This window comes from Miniopterus natalensis, chromosome 5 (genome assembly GCF_054644295.1).
Source record: "Miniopterus natalensis isolate mMinNat1 chromosome 5, mMinNat1.hap1, whole genome shotgun sequence".
Taxonomy (NCBI): domain Eukaryota; kingdom Metazoa; phylum Chordata; class Mammalia; order Chiroptera; family Miniopteridae; genus Miniopterus; species Miniopterus natalensis.
The window spans coordinates 19,318,131-19,333,357 of NC_142085.1; the positions used below are offsets into that span (position 1 = coordinate 19,318,131).

The 15,227-nt window shown below is 35.6% G+C and overlaps 1 protein-coding gene across 1 annotated transcript in view; it reads left to right on the forward strand.

The window, feature by feature from the left end:
* Positions 1-58: 58 nt before the first annotated feature.
* Positions 59-15,227, forward strand: part of MMUT (methylmalonyl-CoA mutase) — a 28,301-nt gene continuing 13,132 nt past the window's right edge. The window contains exons 1-6 of the mRNA XM_016212796.2: positions 59-129; positions 3,699-4,120; positions 5,357-5,724; positions 9,068-9,225; positions 11,229-11,400; positions 12,602-12,850. Of these exons, the coding sequence (XP_016068282.1) occupies positions 3,739-4,120; positions 5,357-5,724; positions 9,068-9,225; positions 11,229-11,400; positions 12,602-12,850 (1,329 nt within the window). The 5' untranslated portion in view covers positions 59-129; positions 3,699-3,738. The remainder of the gene's footprint in view (positions 130-3,698; positions 4,121-5,356; positions 5,725-9,067; positions 9,226-11,228; positions 11,401-12,601; positions 12,851-15,227) is intronic.

The following is a 15,227-nucleotide window of genomic DNA, read 5'->3' on the forward strand; positions in this document are numbered from 1 at the left end:
TCTACTTACGCCCCCTGACTCCGGCGGGCTCGGTGGGGGGTCCTGCTAGGTCGACTTGTGGCTGGTAGGGCCGGGGTCCCGAGGTCCAGCCGCGCGCTCCCAAAATCGAGGTCCGGGACAGGCCGGCCAGTGAGTAGGCTTGTGCTCGCTGGGGCACCGCAGCCTTGCAAATCCCTCCATTCTCCTGGCTCCTCTCCCCGCCTTACCCCCGTCCCCTGAGCCTCTGCCCTTCCCAGCCCCCCAACTTCTTTCTTCTTTAACTTTCCTACTGTGACTGGGCCCCGCTCTCCTCTACCTTATCCTTAGCTTTAGGTTCTCCGCCGACCTCTCACTTTCAGCGAGGCCCTTGGGAGTTCGGAGGTACTGCCGAAGGTTGTTTTTAACGCCTCAGGGGCCTTTCCGCCATTTTCCCCGCTCGCCCTAGCACCCCGAGGTTCCTCTAGGCACAGGTCACTGGTACGATTCCAGAAGGGTGCGTTGGTTCCACGTGTTACTGTTTTGTTTTGTTTTGGAAAGAGGTGGCAGTATTCAAAGCGACTTTCGGTATCCTGGTGGAGGTAACGGTGACAGGTGGAACAGGAAAGACAAGTTGAAACTGACGTAAAATTGTTAAATGACTAACTTGTTCTCAGCTCTGTCTCGAAAGAGAGCAGTGTGTCAGGAACTCGAAACCGTGTGTAGCGTATGTGTGTGCAGCTTTAGATCACTTGATGATTTTCTCCCAATATGTTATGTTTAATGATTATTTGCGCCAAGGTTTAATTTGCATGGTCTATGTTGTCATCTCCAGCCCCAATTGGCTGAACGTTGGAGATGGTTAGTTCTTGAAGTATTAATGTGGAGCTGCATGTAAACAGCTCTAACTTGAAAGTTACTTGCTTTGCACGTTGCTTTTTCAAATGCTTGAAACCTCTCTTGATGGATCTTCTGAGAAAATTTAGAAGTCCTGTTGCCATCAGCAGTAGTTGTGTTCTTATTTAAAAAACGGTGTCTATTTCCAGTGGGTACCAATTTGCCATGTGATTTTCAGGAAGTCACTTAAGTAGGTAGGGCTTTTCCCAATCATTTGTCCAGGTTTAGGAAAGCCCCATGAGTATTTTGTGTGAATTAAGTGTGATGTTTCCTGTCTACAGTCTAGTCTCAGACAGTTTTCAAATTACCTTTTATATCATTACTACCCTAATGGTTCAGTTATAACTGAATTATTTTTCTCACCTACTTTTGAAGTTAGTGTATGCAGTGTATGGCTTGTTAGATGGATGACAAGGATCCTGTGGATTTAATAGAATAAAAATTATAATAGATTTTAAAAAAAAAAAGGAATTGTTTTTGTTGTATTTCCATTAGACTTTATACTATGTGTTTTTAGCTAGTTGAATATACTGTATTTACAATTTTTTATCCTGCTTCTTTCACTTAATACTTTTTGAATCCTTCTCTCTTTTTTTTCTTCTTCACCCGAGGACATGTGTTTTTTTTAATTGATTTTACAGAGAGAGGAAGAGAGAGAAAGAGAGAAATACATTGATGTGAGAGGGATTGGGGATCAAACTTGCAACCTAGCCTGTTTTCTTTTTAAAGAAACTATGTATATCACATATTTTAAATTTTTACTTATGTATAATCTATATACGTAGAAATGCACATACAATAATTGTACAATTTGATAAATTTCCACAGACTGAATACATCTATATAATCAGTGTTCATATCAATACCACCCCAAAAGCTCCTCTCCTGTTCCTTTTATGTACTAGCCAGCATAAATAACTATTCTCTTGACTTCTAACATCAAAGATTAGTTTTGGCTATTTTTAAAGCACATTTTAATAGCTATATAAAATTCTGTCATTTACTTATTCATTCCTATGTTGTTGATGTTTCTCAGTGTTGGTTTTTCTTTTTAATTACAAGTAAAGCTATAGGGAATATGTATTTTAACTGTAGTAACTTACCCAGGAATGATGTTTCTCAGTGGAATGGCATTATCATTTCTGAGACTTCTTGTACATATTTCCAGTTTGTTTTCCGAAGTGGTTAAAGCAATTAATACTTCCACCAATGATTTATGTCTTTTTTTTCACAACCCTCTAACAAAAGTTGGATATTCTTATTTTCTTTTCAGCTTTACTAAATTGATAGATAAGAAACAGTATGGAAAATAGAATTTTAGACTCATATTACTTCCTGTTTTATCTATTATAAAACAATATAGCATGATGAATATATTAGTAAAATTTGCATGTCAAAATCTTTTAAAATACAAGGTTCTAACAAGTAGTAATTCAGGTGAACAGTTTACTGCTTTGCTGTGTGGAATTTTCACCAAACTATTTTATTTATTTCTCTGGACCTTAATTTCTACATATGTAAATGATGAAATTGGACTTAATGGGACTGGGACACCTAGTATGAGACTCTGTGCTAGTTATAGGGGATATATAGCTCTAATGGGAATGTGTATTTTAACTGTAGTAACTTACCTATACACATTCCCGATACACACACACACACACACACACACACACACACGTACAGGGGTGGGCAAATGTAGGTTTATAGTTATTGGAAATAATACAAGAATTAATAATACAAGAATAAACTATGTTTCTCATACTCACTACTGTAAACGTACTTTTGCCCACCCCTGTATATAGAGATATGTAAATGATTTTATATACATATATTTCATATAAATATGTATATGTATATGTATATAAAATCATTTATACATCTCTATATACAGGGGTGGGTAAAATATATCTTACCAAAGTAAATGTATTTTCTCTAAGCATAAAAAATAGTGTTCTAATATATTGTTGTATGGGAGATGATAGATGTACAAATAGGGAAACAGAGTTCTGTAGATTACTGAAGAGGTTTAGCCCAGCTTGTGGATTCAAGGAGAGGCTGTGAGTATATTAGTTAAATTCAAGGACTTCGAAATGGGACTTCCTAGATTCAACTGCTGGCCCTTTTGTGCCTCAGTTTTCTTGTCTGTAAATGGGATAGCATTAGTACCTATCTCTTGGTGCTATGAAAAAGAAGATTGCTACTTTATGTATAAAGTTCTTTGAGATGATTGCCTTAGCTAAATTAGACGAAGAGGAACATTCTAGGCAGGTGGAAGAGCAAGGGCAAGCCAGAGAACACTGGCATATGCAGGGAACCATAGGTAACCCAGCACCTGTAGAACACAGAGTGCAGAGGACAAAGGCGGAGATGAGTCAGAGAGGTGAGCAGGTCACGGAGGGCTTAAATGCCTGTTTGTCTTCCTTACCACTTTTTTTATCCAGCAGCCAACACAATGCTTGTCATAAAGAAAGTTAAATGACAACCTTTTGAAAGAAAAAAATCAGTTGGAAGGTTATATACTATATCCTCTATGTGATGCATAGCCTTTGAAAAATCTTAAGAGTAGTGTGACATCAGATTTGCACTGCTGTCAGTGTGTAGAATGGATCAGGGGGCTGAGACTGTTCAGTAAAACCAGCTAAGAAGCTATCGAGAAAGAAGAGTAGAAAAATAATAGTGGTTGTTGAGAAGAGGGGCCAGTTATAAAATATCAGGTACAGGAAGCAGAAAAGGAGAAGAGATGAAATCATACTAATATACCTTTTTCCTTCTCTTTTCTCTTGTTACCAGTAGCTCCCATTCTTCCTCTTGTAAATAAATATACACTGTGCTTTTTTTTCTAGGTCAGTTTTTCCTTCTCTCGGGTGTTTTCCATGCTCCATCATGTTGAGGGCGAAGACTCGGCTTTTTTTGCTTTCACCTCATCACCTGAAGCAACTAAAAGAGTCATCAGGCTCCAGACTTATATGGCAGCGACTTCTGCACCAACAGCCCCTTCACCCAGAATGGGCTGCACTGGCTAAAAAGCAGCTGAAAGGCAAAAATCCAGAAGACCTAATATGGCGCACCCCAGAAGGGATCTCCATAAAGCCGTTATATTCCAGCAGGGATACCAAGGACTTTCCTGAAGAACTTCCAGGAGTGAAGCCATTCACACGTGGACCATATCCCACCATGTACACCTTTAGGCCCTGGACCATCCGCCAGTATGCTGGCTTCAGTACTGTGGAAGAGAGCAATAAGTTCTATAAGGACAATATTAAGGGTGAGATTTAAATATGAGATATATTTATGATCAAACATACATTTTCTATTCTTGGCTTTTTTTTAAAGGGGAGGCTGGTTAATCTCTATAAAGAAAATAGTTATTTTATAATTTTGAAGTTTATATTACACTCAGAAAATGAATGGCTTTCAACTTCCATGGTCAAAAGATAGATGAATCAGAATAAAATACTCAATTCTTTTTTTTAAAAAATATGTCTTTATTGATTTCAGACAGAGGAAAGGAGAAGGAGAGAGAGAGAAAAACATCAATGGTGAGAGAGAGTCATTGATCGGCTGCCCCTGGCATGCCCACTGCTGGGGATCAAGCCCACAACCTGGGCATGTGCCCTGACGGGGAATCGAACCACAATCTCCTGGATCATAGGTTGATGCTCAACCACTGAGCTATGCAGGCCAAGCTAAAATACTCAATTCTTGAAAGCAAACAACTTACATGCACATTGTGTAAAAGGAATTAGATGAAGTGAAGTTGTAAGAAGAAAAGAAACATTGGCTTTGCCTTTGAAAAGCTTTTAATAAATATAATTTTAGGGTAGGTATTAGAGGAGGAAATGGTTTAAGCAATGCCCAAAGAAAGTAATAAACAAATAATGTGGTATAAATGTATTCAGTGCAATCTGTCATTCATTCTCTGAAAATCAGACTGACTATTTCTTTCTGATCTATAATAAAATCATATTGTTTGAATGCTAAACTTGAGGGTCTTTAAATTTTGTATTGGCCGTGGAGGACTGAACTTGTATTGAGTGTAGAACATTGTAGTTTTTCACATGATTTTCATACTACTTTCCCAGAATATTTGAATAGCCAACACACCCTATAATGACCATATTAAATAAGAACAAAAATAAGTAAGTGAGCATACAAATACTAAATATTGTTAACTATCTGTAAACAGCCAGATCTTTACATGAATCTTCAAAATATTTCTGTCAAAAACTTTTAAGATAAAAAAACCCTCAGATGGACATGAGATAAATGAGATGTTTATAGTGAGGTCTGGAACCCAATTTGTGCATTTTAGCACGTGGGAAACAACTGACTGTCTTAGGAAATAAAATATCTAAATTTGTTTTGACGTTTATGAGCATAAAAATGTTTGTTATAAAAGTATACTGTGATGAGATGAATCAACACTTAGTAGTGATAGGCAGATCAGTTTACTTACATGCCACACTGTTTAATCCTACTTTTTTTTTCTTTACATATTTAGCTGGCCAACAGGGATTATCAGTTGCCTTTGATCTGGCAACACATCGTGGCTATGATTCAGACAACCCTCGAGTTCGTGGTGATGTTGGAATGGCAGGAGTTGCAATTGACACTGTGGAAGATACCAAAATTCTTTTTGATGGAATTCCTTTAGAAAAAATGTCAGTTTCCATGACCATGAATGGGGCAGTTATTCCAGTTCTTGCAACTTTTATAGTAACTGGAGAAGAGCAAGGTGTACCTAAGGAGAAACTTACTGGTACAATTCAAAACGATATTCTAAAGGAGTTCATGGTCAGAAATACGTATATTTTTCCTCCAGAACCATCCATGAAAATTATTGCTGACATCTTCCAATATACAGCAAAGGTATCCTTTGTGGTTATTATAGGTTTTTCTGTAGTTCTTTGAATGTGGGAATTTTTATAAAATACCGTAACCTAATTTGAATTCAGTAACTGAGTCTGAGTAATAATTGTAGTATAATGTCAGGTGTGGGCTTTCTGTTTTGTGTGTTGTTAGGTTTTTTGGGGGGGGGATCTTTAATATTATCATCTGTCATTACCTGCAGGAATCTGGACACTAGACATTTATTGTATTTTCTTTATTGTTAAATTCTCTGATAATTGTTATGATCAGAGAGGGCTCATAATTTACACTTCTTTATTTCTCTCTAGAGTTCAGATTCAGTTGTGAATAGACACTGGTGTTAGACAGATGGGGATCAAAATATCAGCTTTATTTCTGCTAAAAATTGGATTAGATATAAAAGACATCATTTATATCTGCAGCCATAGTGAGGTTTCTAATATTTCACCCCTGAATTAGGTTCATCTTTTCCAATCATAATGGAGGGAGGAGAAGGGTCTTACAGTGTTCTTATATTAGCAGCAGTCCCTCCACAGGAAACCCAAAGTTTCTTCATTTTCCTCTTAGTAGTTCACATAAATTCCCCCATCATTCACACTTTCCTTCTTTTTTTTTTTTAAATATATCTTTATTGATTTCGATTTCAGAGAGAGGAAAGGAGAGGGAGAGAGAGAGAGAGAAACATCAATGATGAGAGAGTCATTGATCAAGCCCTCAAGCAGGGCATGTGCCCTGACTGGGAATTGAACCCTAATCACCTGGATCCCAGGTCGACGCTCAACGGCTGAGCCACGCCCGGCCGGGCCACACTTTGCTTCTTGATGGCAATGCTCTCCTCCTTACCAACCTTAAAGTTAGACCATTGTTTCATAGCAAAGGGCATATCTCTCCTCCACCATCAAACCTTTATCTCTTTCACTTCTTATAATTGCTTTCATCTCAGAACTCTTGCAAGTATTGCGTACTCTCCTCTTTTAATATTTAGCCTTTACACTTTGCAATATTATTTATTTTTATAGATTCCATCTGCCCATGCAGTTGTATTGTATAGAATTGTACATTTCTCTCACCCTTTTCAATTTCAAGAACACATGCCCAAAAGGATCACATTTAGCAGCATCTGACAAACACAGATACAAAAATAGCAGTAGCTTCAATTAAATAGGAGGCAGTTCTCTTTCATGTAGAAGAAAGAAGAAATTGTCAGGTGGGCTGTCAGGAACCACTGCAGTCACCAGGGTCCCAGTCTCCTTTCATCTGGCTTGTCCTCTGTTGTTAGTATGCCGGCTCATGGGTAAGGAAGTAGGTGGGCCAGGTGTGTTTGTGTGAAGAGAGTCTCCCAGCTCCTCTGATAAAAGGTGAACTTCCGCAAGGAACAAACCAAACTTCTACTTGTATATCTCAATGGACACATAGTAGTGAGAGAAGATGGGAAGTGCAGTTCTTGCAGATTGGCACTCTGAGCCTATGGTTTAGGCATTACAGGAGAGTGGAGAAGGTAGCAGCCTGTGCTGTCACACCCTTGGACATTTTACCTTACAAAAGGTCCCAATGTCATCTACAAGTTCAAAATTGCTTTATATTGTCCTTCATATAAGTGATAAAAGTGTCAGTTTCAGATACTGATCGAGTAATGTTGTGTTAAAGTACTTTGTAAACTGTAAACTTTTATATTATCCCTTAAAAATTTTCTAATTGTGGGAAAATACACATGCCATAAAATTTACCATCCTAATGATTTTTAAGTGTATAGTCAGTGGCATTAAGTACATTCACATCATTGTGCAACCATCACCACCATTCATCTCCAGACTCTTAATCTTGCAGAACTGAAACTCTGTACCAATTAAATAATAACTTTCCATTCTCCCCTCCTTCCCCGCCTTCCCCCACAAGGACCATTCTACTTTATATCTTTATGAATTTGACTAAGTACCTCATATAAATGGAATCATATAGTATTTGTCTTTTAATGACTGGCTTTTTTCACTTAGCATACTGTCTTCAAGGTGCATCCATGTTGTAGCATGTGCCAGAATATCCCCCCATTTTAAGGCTGAATAATATTTCAATATTCCAGTATTTTTTTTATTCTTAAAGAAACTCTGTTACTAACCCCCTCTCAGTAGAGAAGCACCTGGTTGTTTCACTGCTTCTTATTTGTAAACTCCCAACATACTCAAGTAATATCTCAATTCCATGTGATTCCAGCCCCTTATTGCTTTTGTGATGGAACAGGAGCATTTTAAAGTAGCTTTTGGTTAGTTATAAATAAAATATTTAAAAAGTATAATATAGATAATCCATATCATATGCTAGAACAACTGATTTTTTTTTAGTACTTACTGTGTATTGACGTATAGTAACCGGTTTACATGAACCATTTCATCTAATCCTACAACTCCATGAAGAAGGTGTAATTATTATCTGTATTTTGTACTTTAGGAAATCCAGGAATAATATGGTTGAGAAACTTGCCTCTAGTCAGTCTCCTGGCTAGTTAGGTGACAGCTGGAATTTGAGCACTCCGATTCCAGAGCCCACGTTCTTAACCACTGCAATGAATTTCTGTCATTTAGCATTTATTATTTTATGTTTGGTTAATTCTTGGGAAGGATAATAGTTTTTTGGCTCTTCAGAATAATGTGTGATATGTACCCTACCTAATGTGAGATTTTAGGGGAATAGTGAAAATGCTGTTTTCTTAGTGGTTATGGTAGAACGAATCTGAGATATGCTTAGCCTTCAATATCTCAGTAAATGAAACTGAAATCTTGATTTTTAAGCCCTGAATTTTATCCTGTTCTGTTTCAATATATAGCACTTGGGATTGAATCATTTTCCTGTTTTTTTCCTGGATCGTGTACTTACTCATGTTCAGTGACTTTATTCAAATAAGATAATAATTAATAACAAGTAAATAATTAAATTTATGCATCTTCAGATTAGCCCAAAGTTATGAGGTCTTAGGACCTCTTGTGAGGTTGAAGTCATTGGTTTTGAATTAAAGATGTCTTTATTCAGTTCTCAGGGCAAAGGTTACATCTCTGACCTCAGCCAGCTAATTTTGAAGTTTAAACTTTTGGTGTTAAAGGTTGGTTGGTGCAGATTCCTTTTCACTAGAAAAATAAAACAGTCCTTATGATGGTTGATTGGATCAGTCATTTAAATTGGAAAGTGAATTAAATGTAACAAAGTAAGCATTAAATATTTTTAGTTAATATTATAAGCTGTTTAGTATATCTGAGTTGAACATTTTAAAGTATTGTCTTTTATAAAATAGGTTTAATGGAACCTTTTTATGTTTTTATTCAGTGTTGTGTTTTTATTTTATTTTATATAGCACATGCCAAAATTTAATTCAATTTCAATTAGTGGATACCATATGCAGGAAGCAGGAGCTGACGCCATTCTGGAACTGGCCTATACTATAGCAGATGGATTAGAGTACTGTAGAACTGGGCTCCAAGCTGGTCTGACAATCGATGAATTTGCACCAAGGTGAGCAAATTGAACTCTGATATTGCCTCAACATTAAGGAAATGCAAACAAACAAAGAAACAAACAACAACAACAAATATATATGCATAGGAGCATTTTATGAGCATACAGCAAAAAATGTTGATAAAATGCATTTGTATATGTAAGTATTATACTAGATCCTATTGTTTTATCTGACTGTTTATGAGAGAATAAGCCAATACTGTTTATAATTAAAAATAATTAAAAATCAGAATTAAGTTTGATTATACTTCTGTGTAAATAAGAACTTGTCTTCTGCTATTCAGAGAGCACAATTAACTGGCATGTTTCGGCAAATAATATTAAAATGTGAACATAATGTTTAAGACAGATTTGATTTGATTTTTTCATTTTAAAATGCAGAAGTCACCTATTACATTTTATTTTTTCATCTGTTGCACTTATAAATGTTTTGGAATGCACAGTGCTATTAAAAACATTTTGTTTCAAACACCTTGTTAATAAAATTGTATGAAAAAAGTTAAATGAAGTTTATGAAGTATTTAGATTTGGAGGTCAAAACTAGTCTGATGAGCAATAACTTGCTAAGCTTTGCTCTGGACCAAACACTAGGAATGTAGCATGTGAAAAACATGGCTCTGCCCTCAGAGACTAGTGAATGCTCCTTATATGAGGGATTACTGCATCCTTGTTATGACAGCAGTTTTCAAAATGTGGTCCAAGGACCCCTGGGAGTTATTAAAACCCTCTCCTGAGTCTTAGAGGCCAAAACAGTTTTCATGATTATATTAAGACTTTGCCATTTTCACTTTCATTCTCTCAAGAGTGTTGATTGGATCAGTCATTTAAATTGGATACATGATATGTGTGATGTAACAGATTGACTGCAGAAGCAGATATGTGACTCCAGCTATCTTCCTTCAGCCACACATTAAAGAGATTTGCAAAAATGTAAAACCAAGACTCTTATAATTTTTTGTTTTAGAAAAGTATTATTTTTTATAAAAATGTTACTTATGCTAACATGTTATAGACTTTTTATTTCTAAATGAATCAATATATAAAATATAGATAGATATTATCAAAATAAGTAAGTTTTCTTTAGTAATTTTTAAGAGTTAAAGGGAGCCTGAGACCAAAATATTTGAGAATGGCTGTGTTAAGAACGTCCAGCTGGGTGAAAAAGGTGAAGGGATTATGCAAAAAGCAAAAACAAAAAAACACAAATGAACAAACAAAAAACTCATAGACACGGACAACAGTATGGTGATTACCGGAAGGGGGTGGGGGAAAATGGTGATGGACAGAGACTTGACTTGGGGTGGTGAATACAATATACAGCTAAGGTATTATGGAATTTCACACCTGAAACCCAGATAGTTTTATTAACCAATATCACCCCAATACATTCAATAAAAAATAAAGCAAAAACAAAAACTTCCAAGTGTATATCAAGAATTTTTATTATGTTTTAGTTTCTTTACTTAAGGCTCACCTTGTTTTATATAGGGATTCACGACTTTTGTGCCTTTGGGCTCAGGCAAGTAACCTAAATGTATACAGGATATAAGGTAAAAGGAGTGTCGGGTTGGGAACAATTGGAAAAGTATGTACCTAGACCAAATACACAGTCATTCTTTTTAAAAAAACTTAATTGCTATTCAAACAAAACAAATTTGTAGTTTTATTCCCTTTGTAGGTAACCCCTGCCTTTGGGTAGTCTTAAAAATGTGTGTGTGTGTGTGTGTTGTGAATAATTCTTTAAGGACACAAGAGGACTTTTTTCCTTAAAAAACACAATTATAAAGTTGTTATGAAGCAAATGATCACAGCTATTTCTTCTATATGCATAAAACTGTACTTTTATATGTTAGGTTTAAGGTTACTGAAGTATATATGTTTGATTTTAATTTAAATTAAGCTGTTTGAAGTTAAAAATCTGACTGTGATACAATTAGTTTTATTTTCCACTTTATATTGTTAACTATAATCAAAATCTGGACTTAACATTACTATTTTAGGTTGTCTTTCTTCTGGGGGATTGGAATGAACTTCTATATGGAAATTGCCAAAATGAGAGCTGGGAGAAGACTCTGGGCTCACTTAATAGAGAAAATCTTTCAGCCTAAAAACTCTAAATCCCTTCTTCTAAGAGCACATTGTCAGACATCAGGATGGTCACTTACTGAGCAGGTATGTATATAATTTAAAGTGTAGAATTTTAACAAAGCTATATATTTTCTTGTAAGCAACATGACACAGTCAGGAAGTAGATTTAAGAACCTATCTACTAATTTTGAAAATAATAATTATTCTGAAGTATAATTCATCCCTGTTTGTTTTTACACATATTAAAATAAATAAAATTGTCTCCCTCTAGTGGTTAGCAGTATAAAATCATTTAAATCTTATTTTTCATGTTTTACTTTTAAAAGGGTAAAAATGTGGTGAGAAAGACGTATAAATCATAACTTAACAACTATTGTTTTAAATAATTTTAAGAGTGAAAATTTATAACATAAAGCTGCCTAATTAAATTGATTTTAAGTATATATATTTTATTATAGGTATATATTTAAATAAGCATGCATGCAAACAGACCATTTAAAAACTATCATCACTTGGGTAATTTATTTTAATTTTATTCTATTAAAATTTTTATGATGTTTTTACATGTATTTCTTTACAAAATAATTTTGATGAATTTTAAAATAATTTATAACTTTAGAGTTAGATTGCTTTTATACATTTAACAGTGAATAAAACTAATATACTCCATAGTAAATATAACTTCATGTCCTTATAAATGGGGAAATATAGGTTTCGGGGTTGGAAGGAGCTTTAATAATTGTTTTTGTCTTAACCTCCTCATACAACTAAGGAAATTGAAGTTCAAAAAGGTCCATTGTCTTGCCCAAGTCACAATTAGGAACACAATAACTCATTTACTGAGTTCCTGTTTTGAGTATATCTTGTGGTAGATACTTCAAGGTATACAAAAGAATTAGGAGATAGTGAATTATGAGGTGAAGGATGGTACAATCTTAGTAGACAAGGTGTGCATTTATGATAACACAGAAGAGTAAGTACTACAAAGGCAAAAACAACAAATATTTAATATTTCAGGGATTATAAGAGGCAATATCTTAGTGTCTAAGCACAGACTAGACATTATGACTCTTAATTTTAAGTCTGGCTCATTTGCTAATTTGTCTAAATTTATTTGATATGCTGAAGCCTAATGTAGACATTGGCAGAAAAGTATGCAGCAGCCGCTACTCAATCATATCATCTTTTATTGCTGTTTTATATATATATATGTGTGTGTGTGTGTGTGTGTGTGTGTGTATAATCTCAACTGTTGCCTTGGTTTTCTTTTCATCAACTATTCTAGGATCCTTACAATAACATTATTCGTACCACAATAGAAGCGATGGCAGCAGTCTTTGGAGGGACTCAGTCTTTGCACACTAATTCTTTTGATGAAGCCTTGGGTTTGCCGACTGTGAAAAGTGCTCGAATTGCCAGAAACACACAAATCATCATTCAGGAAGAATCGGGGATTCCCAAAGTGGCTGATCCTTGGGGAGGTTCATATATGATGGAATCTCTCACAAATGATGTATATGATGCTGCTTTGAAGGTCAGTTTCTTCTCTTTGAAACTTTGCTTTCAAGATTTACAGGTTTATAAAGAGATATAGATGTTTTGATTTATAAATAAAATAATTTATAGATTTAAGATTAATAAGATGTTTGATGGAAAAGAAGAATTTTAGATTTGGCTTTCTATTATTTGAAACTGAAACATAACTTAAAAATTCATGTGAATTTGTATTAAAGTATTTTATTTAAGAAGTCGAAAAGACAGCACTGAAAGGCTTATGACAGAAACCCAGTGGTCCTTTGTCCTGTACTTGCTTTTCCCTGCTTCCTGGAGTCAGCTACATCTTTTGTTTTTGTTTTTATCTCCACATTTTAGAATTACAGTAGACCCTCGAGCAACATGGGTTTGAACCTCACAGGCCCACTCATACATGGATTTCTTAATATAAGTATGCAGTCAGCCCTCTGTATTGCTGGGTTTTGCATCCCTACCTGGGAATCTGAGGATGCAGAGTGTCGGCTGTCTGCATTGTTCTATGCCATTGTATGTAAGGGATTTCAACATCTGAGAATTTGGTGTCTATGGGGGGTCCTGGAATGAACCCCCCCTCGTGGATACTGAGGGATGACTGGAGTAAAGTTTTTGTGGAGTCCAAAGATTTTTAACAGTGTGGGGGCTGGCATCCTAAATCTCCATGTTGTTCAAGGTCAACTGTACATGTATATACTGCTTTATTCCATCAATTTGAGACATTATCTGTTGCTTTGCTGCTCTGGTAGTTTAGTATTTTAGCTGATTGATCCCGTTTTCCCCCCCTCATCCCGCACTACTGATATAATTATACCTCAATATCACTTTTTCCCGAAGTCCTCTAATGTGCTCATTTAATTAAGACAGGTTTCTCTTAGACCATTGCTGTCTTTTCACTTCCTTTTGCATTACCCTGGGAATTCCTTTTGTTGCTGCTGTGTTAAATCTGCATCCTGAATCCTGTGTCCATCTCTGTTCATTTATCCTTTGTTATTAAATCACATCTCATAGTAGACTAAAATGGTGCAGGGGAGATGAATTATTTGAAAGTTTGGATGTTTGAAAATGTATTTACCCTACTCTCTTATTTGATTGGTGGTCTGACTAGGTTGAAGTTATTTTCCTCTTAGGAGTTTATAAGCAAATTTGTAAGCATTGATCTTTTAGTTTTTTTATTCTAGCTTCCAATATTTCCGTTTAGAAATCTCATGCCATTGTCATTCAAGATCTATCTTTCTGAAAATTTGTATTGAGGTACCTTGGTGTGTGTATAGTTCCTCCATGGTACTGGACCTTTGGTAGCCTTTTTCATTTGCCTTCTTTTTCATGTTTTTATAGCTCTGGGAAGTTATCTTGTGTTTTTTTTTTAAGTAATTTCCTCCCTGCCATGTTTCTGTGGTTTCTCTTTTTGGAACTCTTAGTTATCAGGTAGGACCTTCTTAGGTGATACTCTGATGTTCTTATCTGTCCTACAATCCACCTTTGAGTTTTTGTTCTGTCTTCTTGGAAAGTTGTCAACTTTACCTTTCTACTTAATACTTTAAAATTCATATATCATATTTTTAATTTCCAAGCGCTCATTTTTGTTTTCTAATTTTCCCTCTTGTACATTGTACTACTTTGTTTCATTGATGCCGAATCTCTTTTTTGATGTTGCTTTCTTTTACATCCTGTATCGTCTGTTTGCTCTGTGTGCCTTTTGTCTTTAGTCTTATTATTCAGAATGCAGGTTTTCATTTTAGTAAGGCACCTTACCCTAGCCTCTCTCTGTACCTGATGTTTGATAGTGCATTGCCTCTCTAGTTCATTGTCTGTGGACAGTAAACTGCTTCTCCTGATGGAATGGGAGAGGGGTAGTTGCAAACTCTCAAGTAGTCCCCTCTTTTCAGCTTCCTTGCTTACCTTCGGCTTCTGTTGAATCCCAGTACAAACTCCTCTTCCTTGACTTCTTCAGAAGAAAGCATGTTTGACCTCCCTCCTTCCTGCTAAGCCATGCACTATCCCACCACCCTTTCCCCATCGGTTCACTTACGTATGAGGCTGTGATTGAAGGGTTACATGGTTCCTGGTGCCGGTAAACATGGAGCTATAGCATTACTCTGCTGCTCAAACCAAAAGTAGAATTGCATTTTGAAATATTTTTAAAGAGTCTTTCTTTATTTAAGTAACTATGAAAACTTTATGTAACTAAAAATAAAGATTAGAGAATTGATGTTATCTTTAGCTTTCTCCCAAGACCTGAGTGAGAGGTTTGGTTTTATTTTCCAGAATATACTTGTTAGTTTTTCTGTTGACTTTTAAGCAACTTTAAAACACAGAATTTCTTTTTTTTCAATTGAGATATAATTGACATATAACATTGTATTAGTTTTAGATGTGCAACA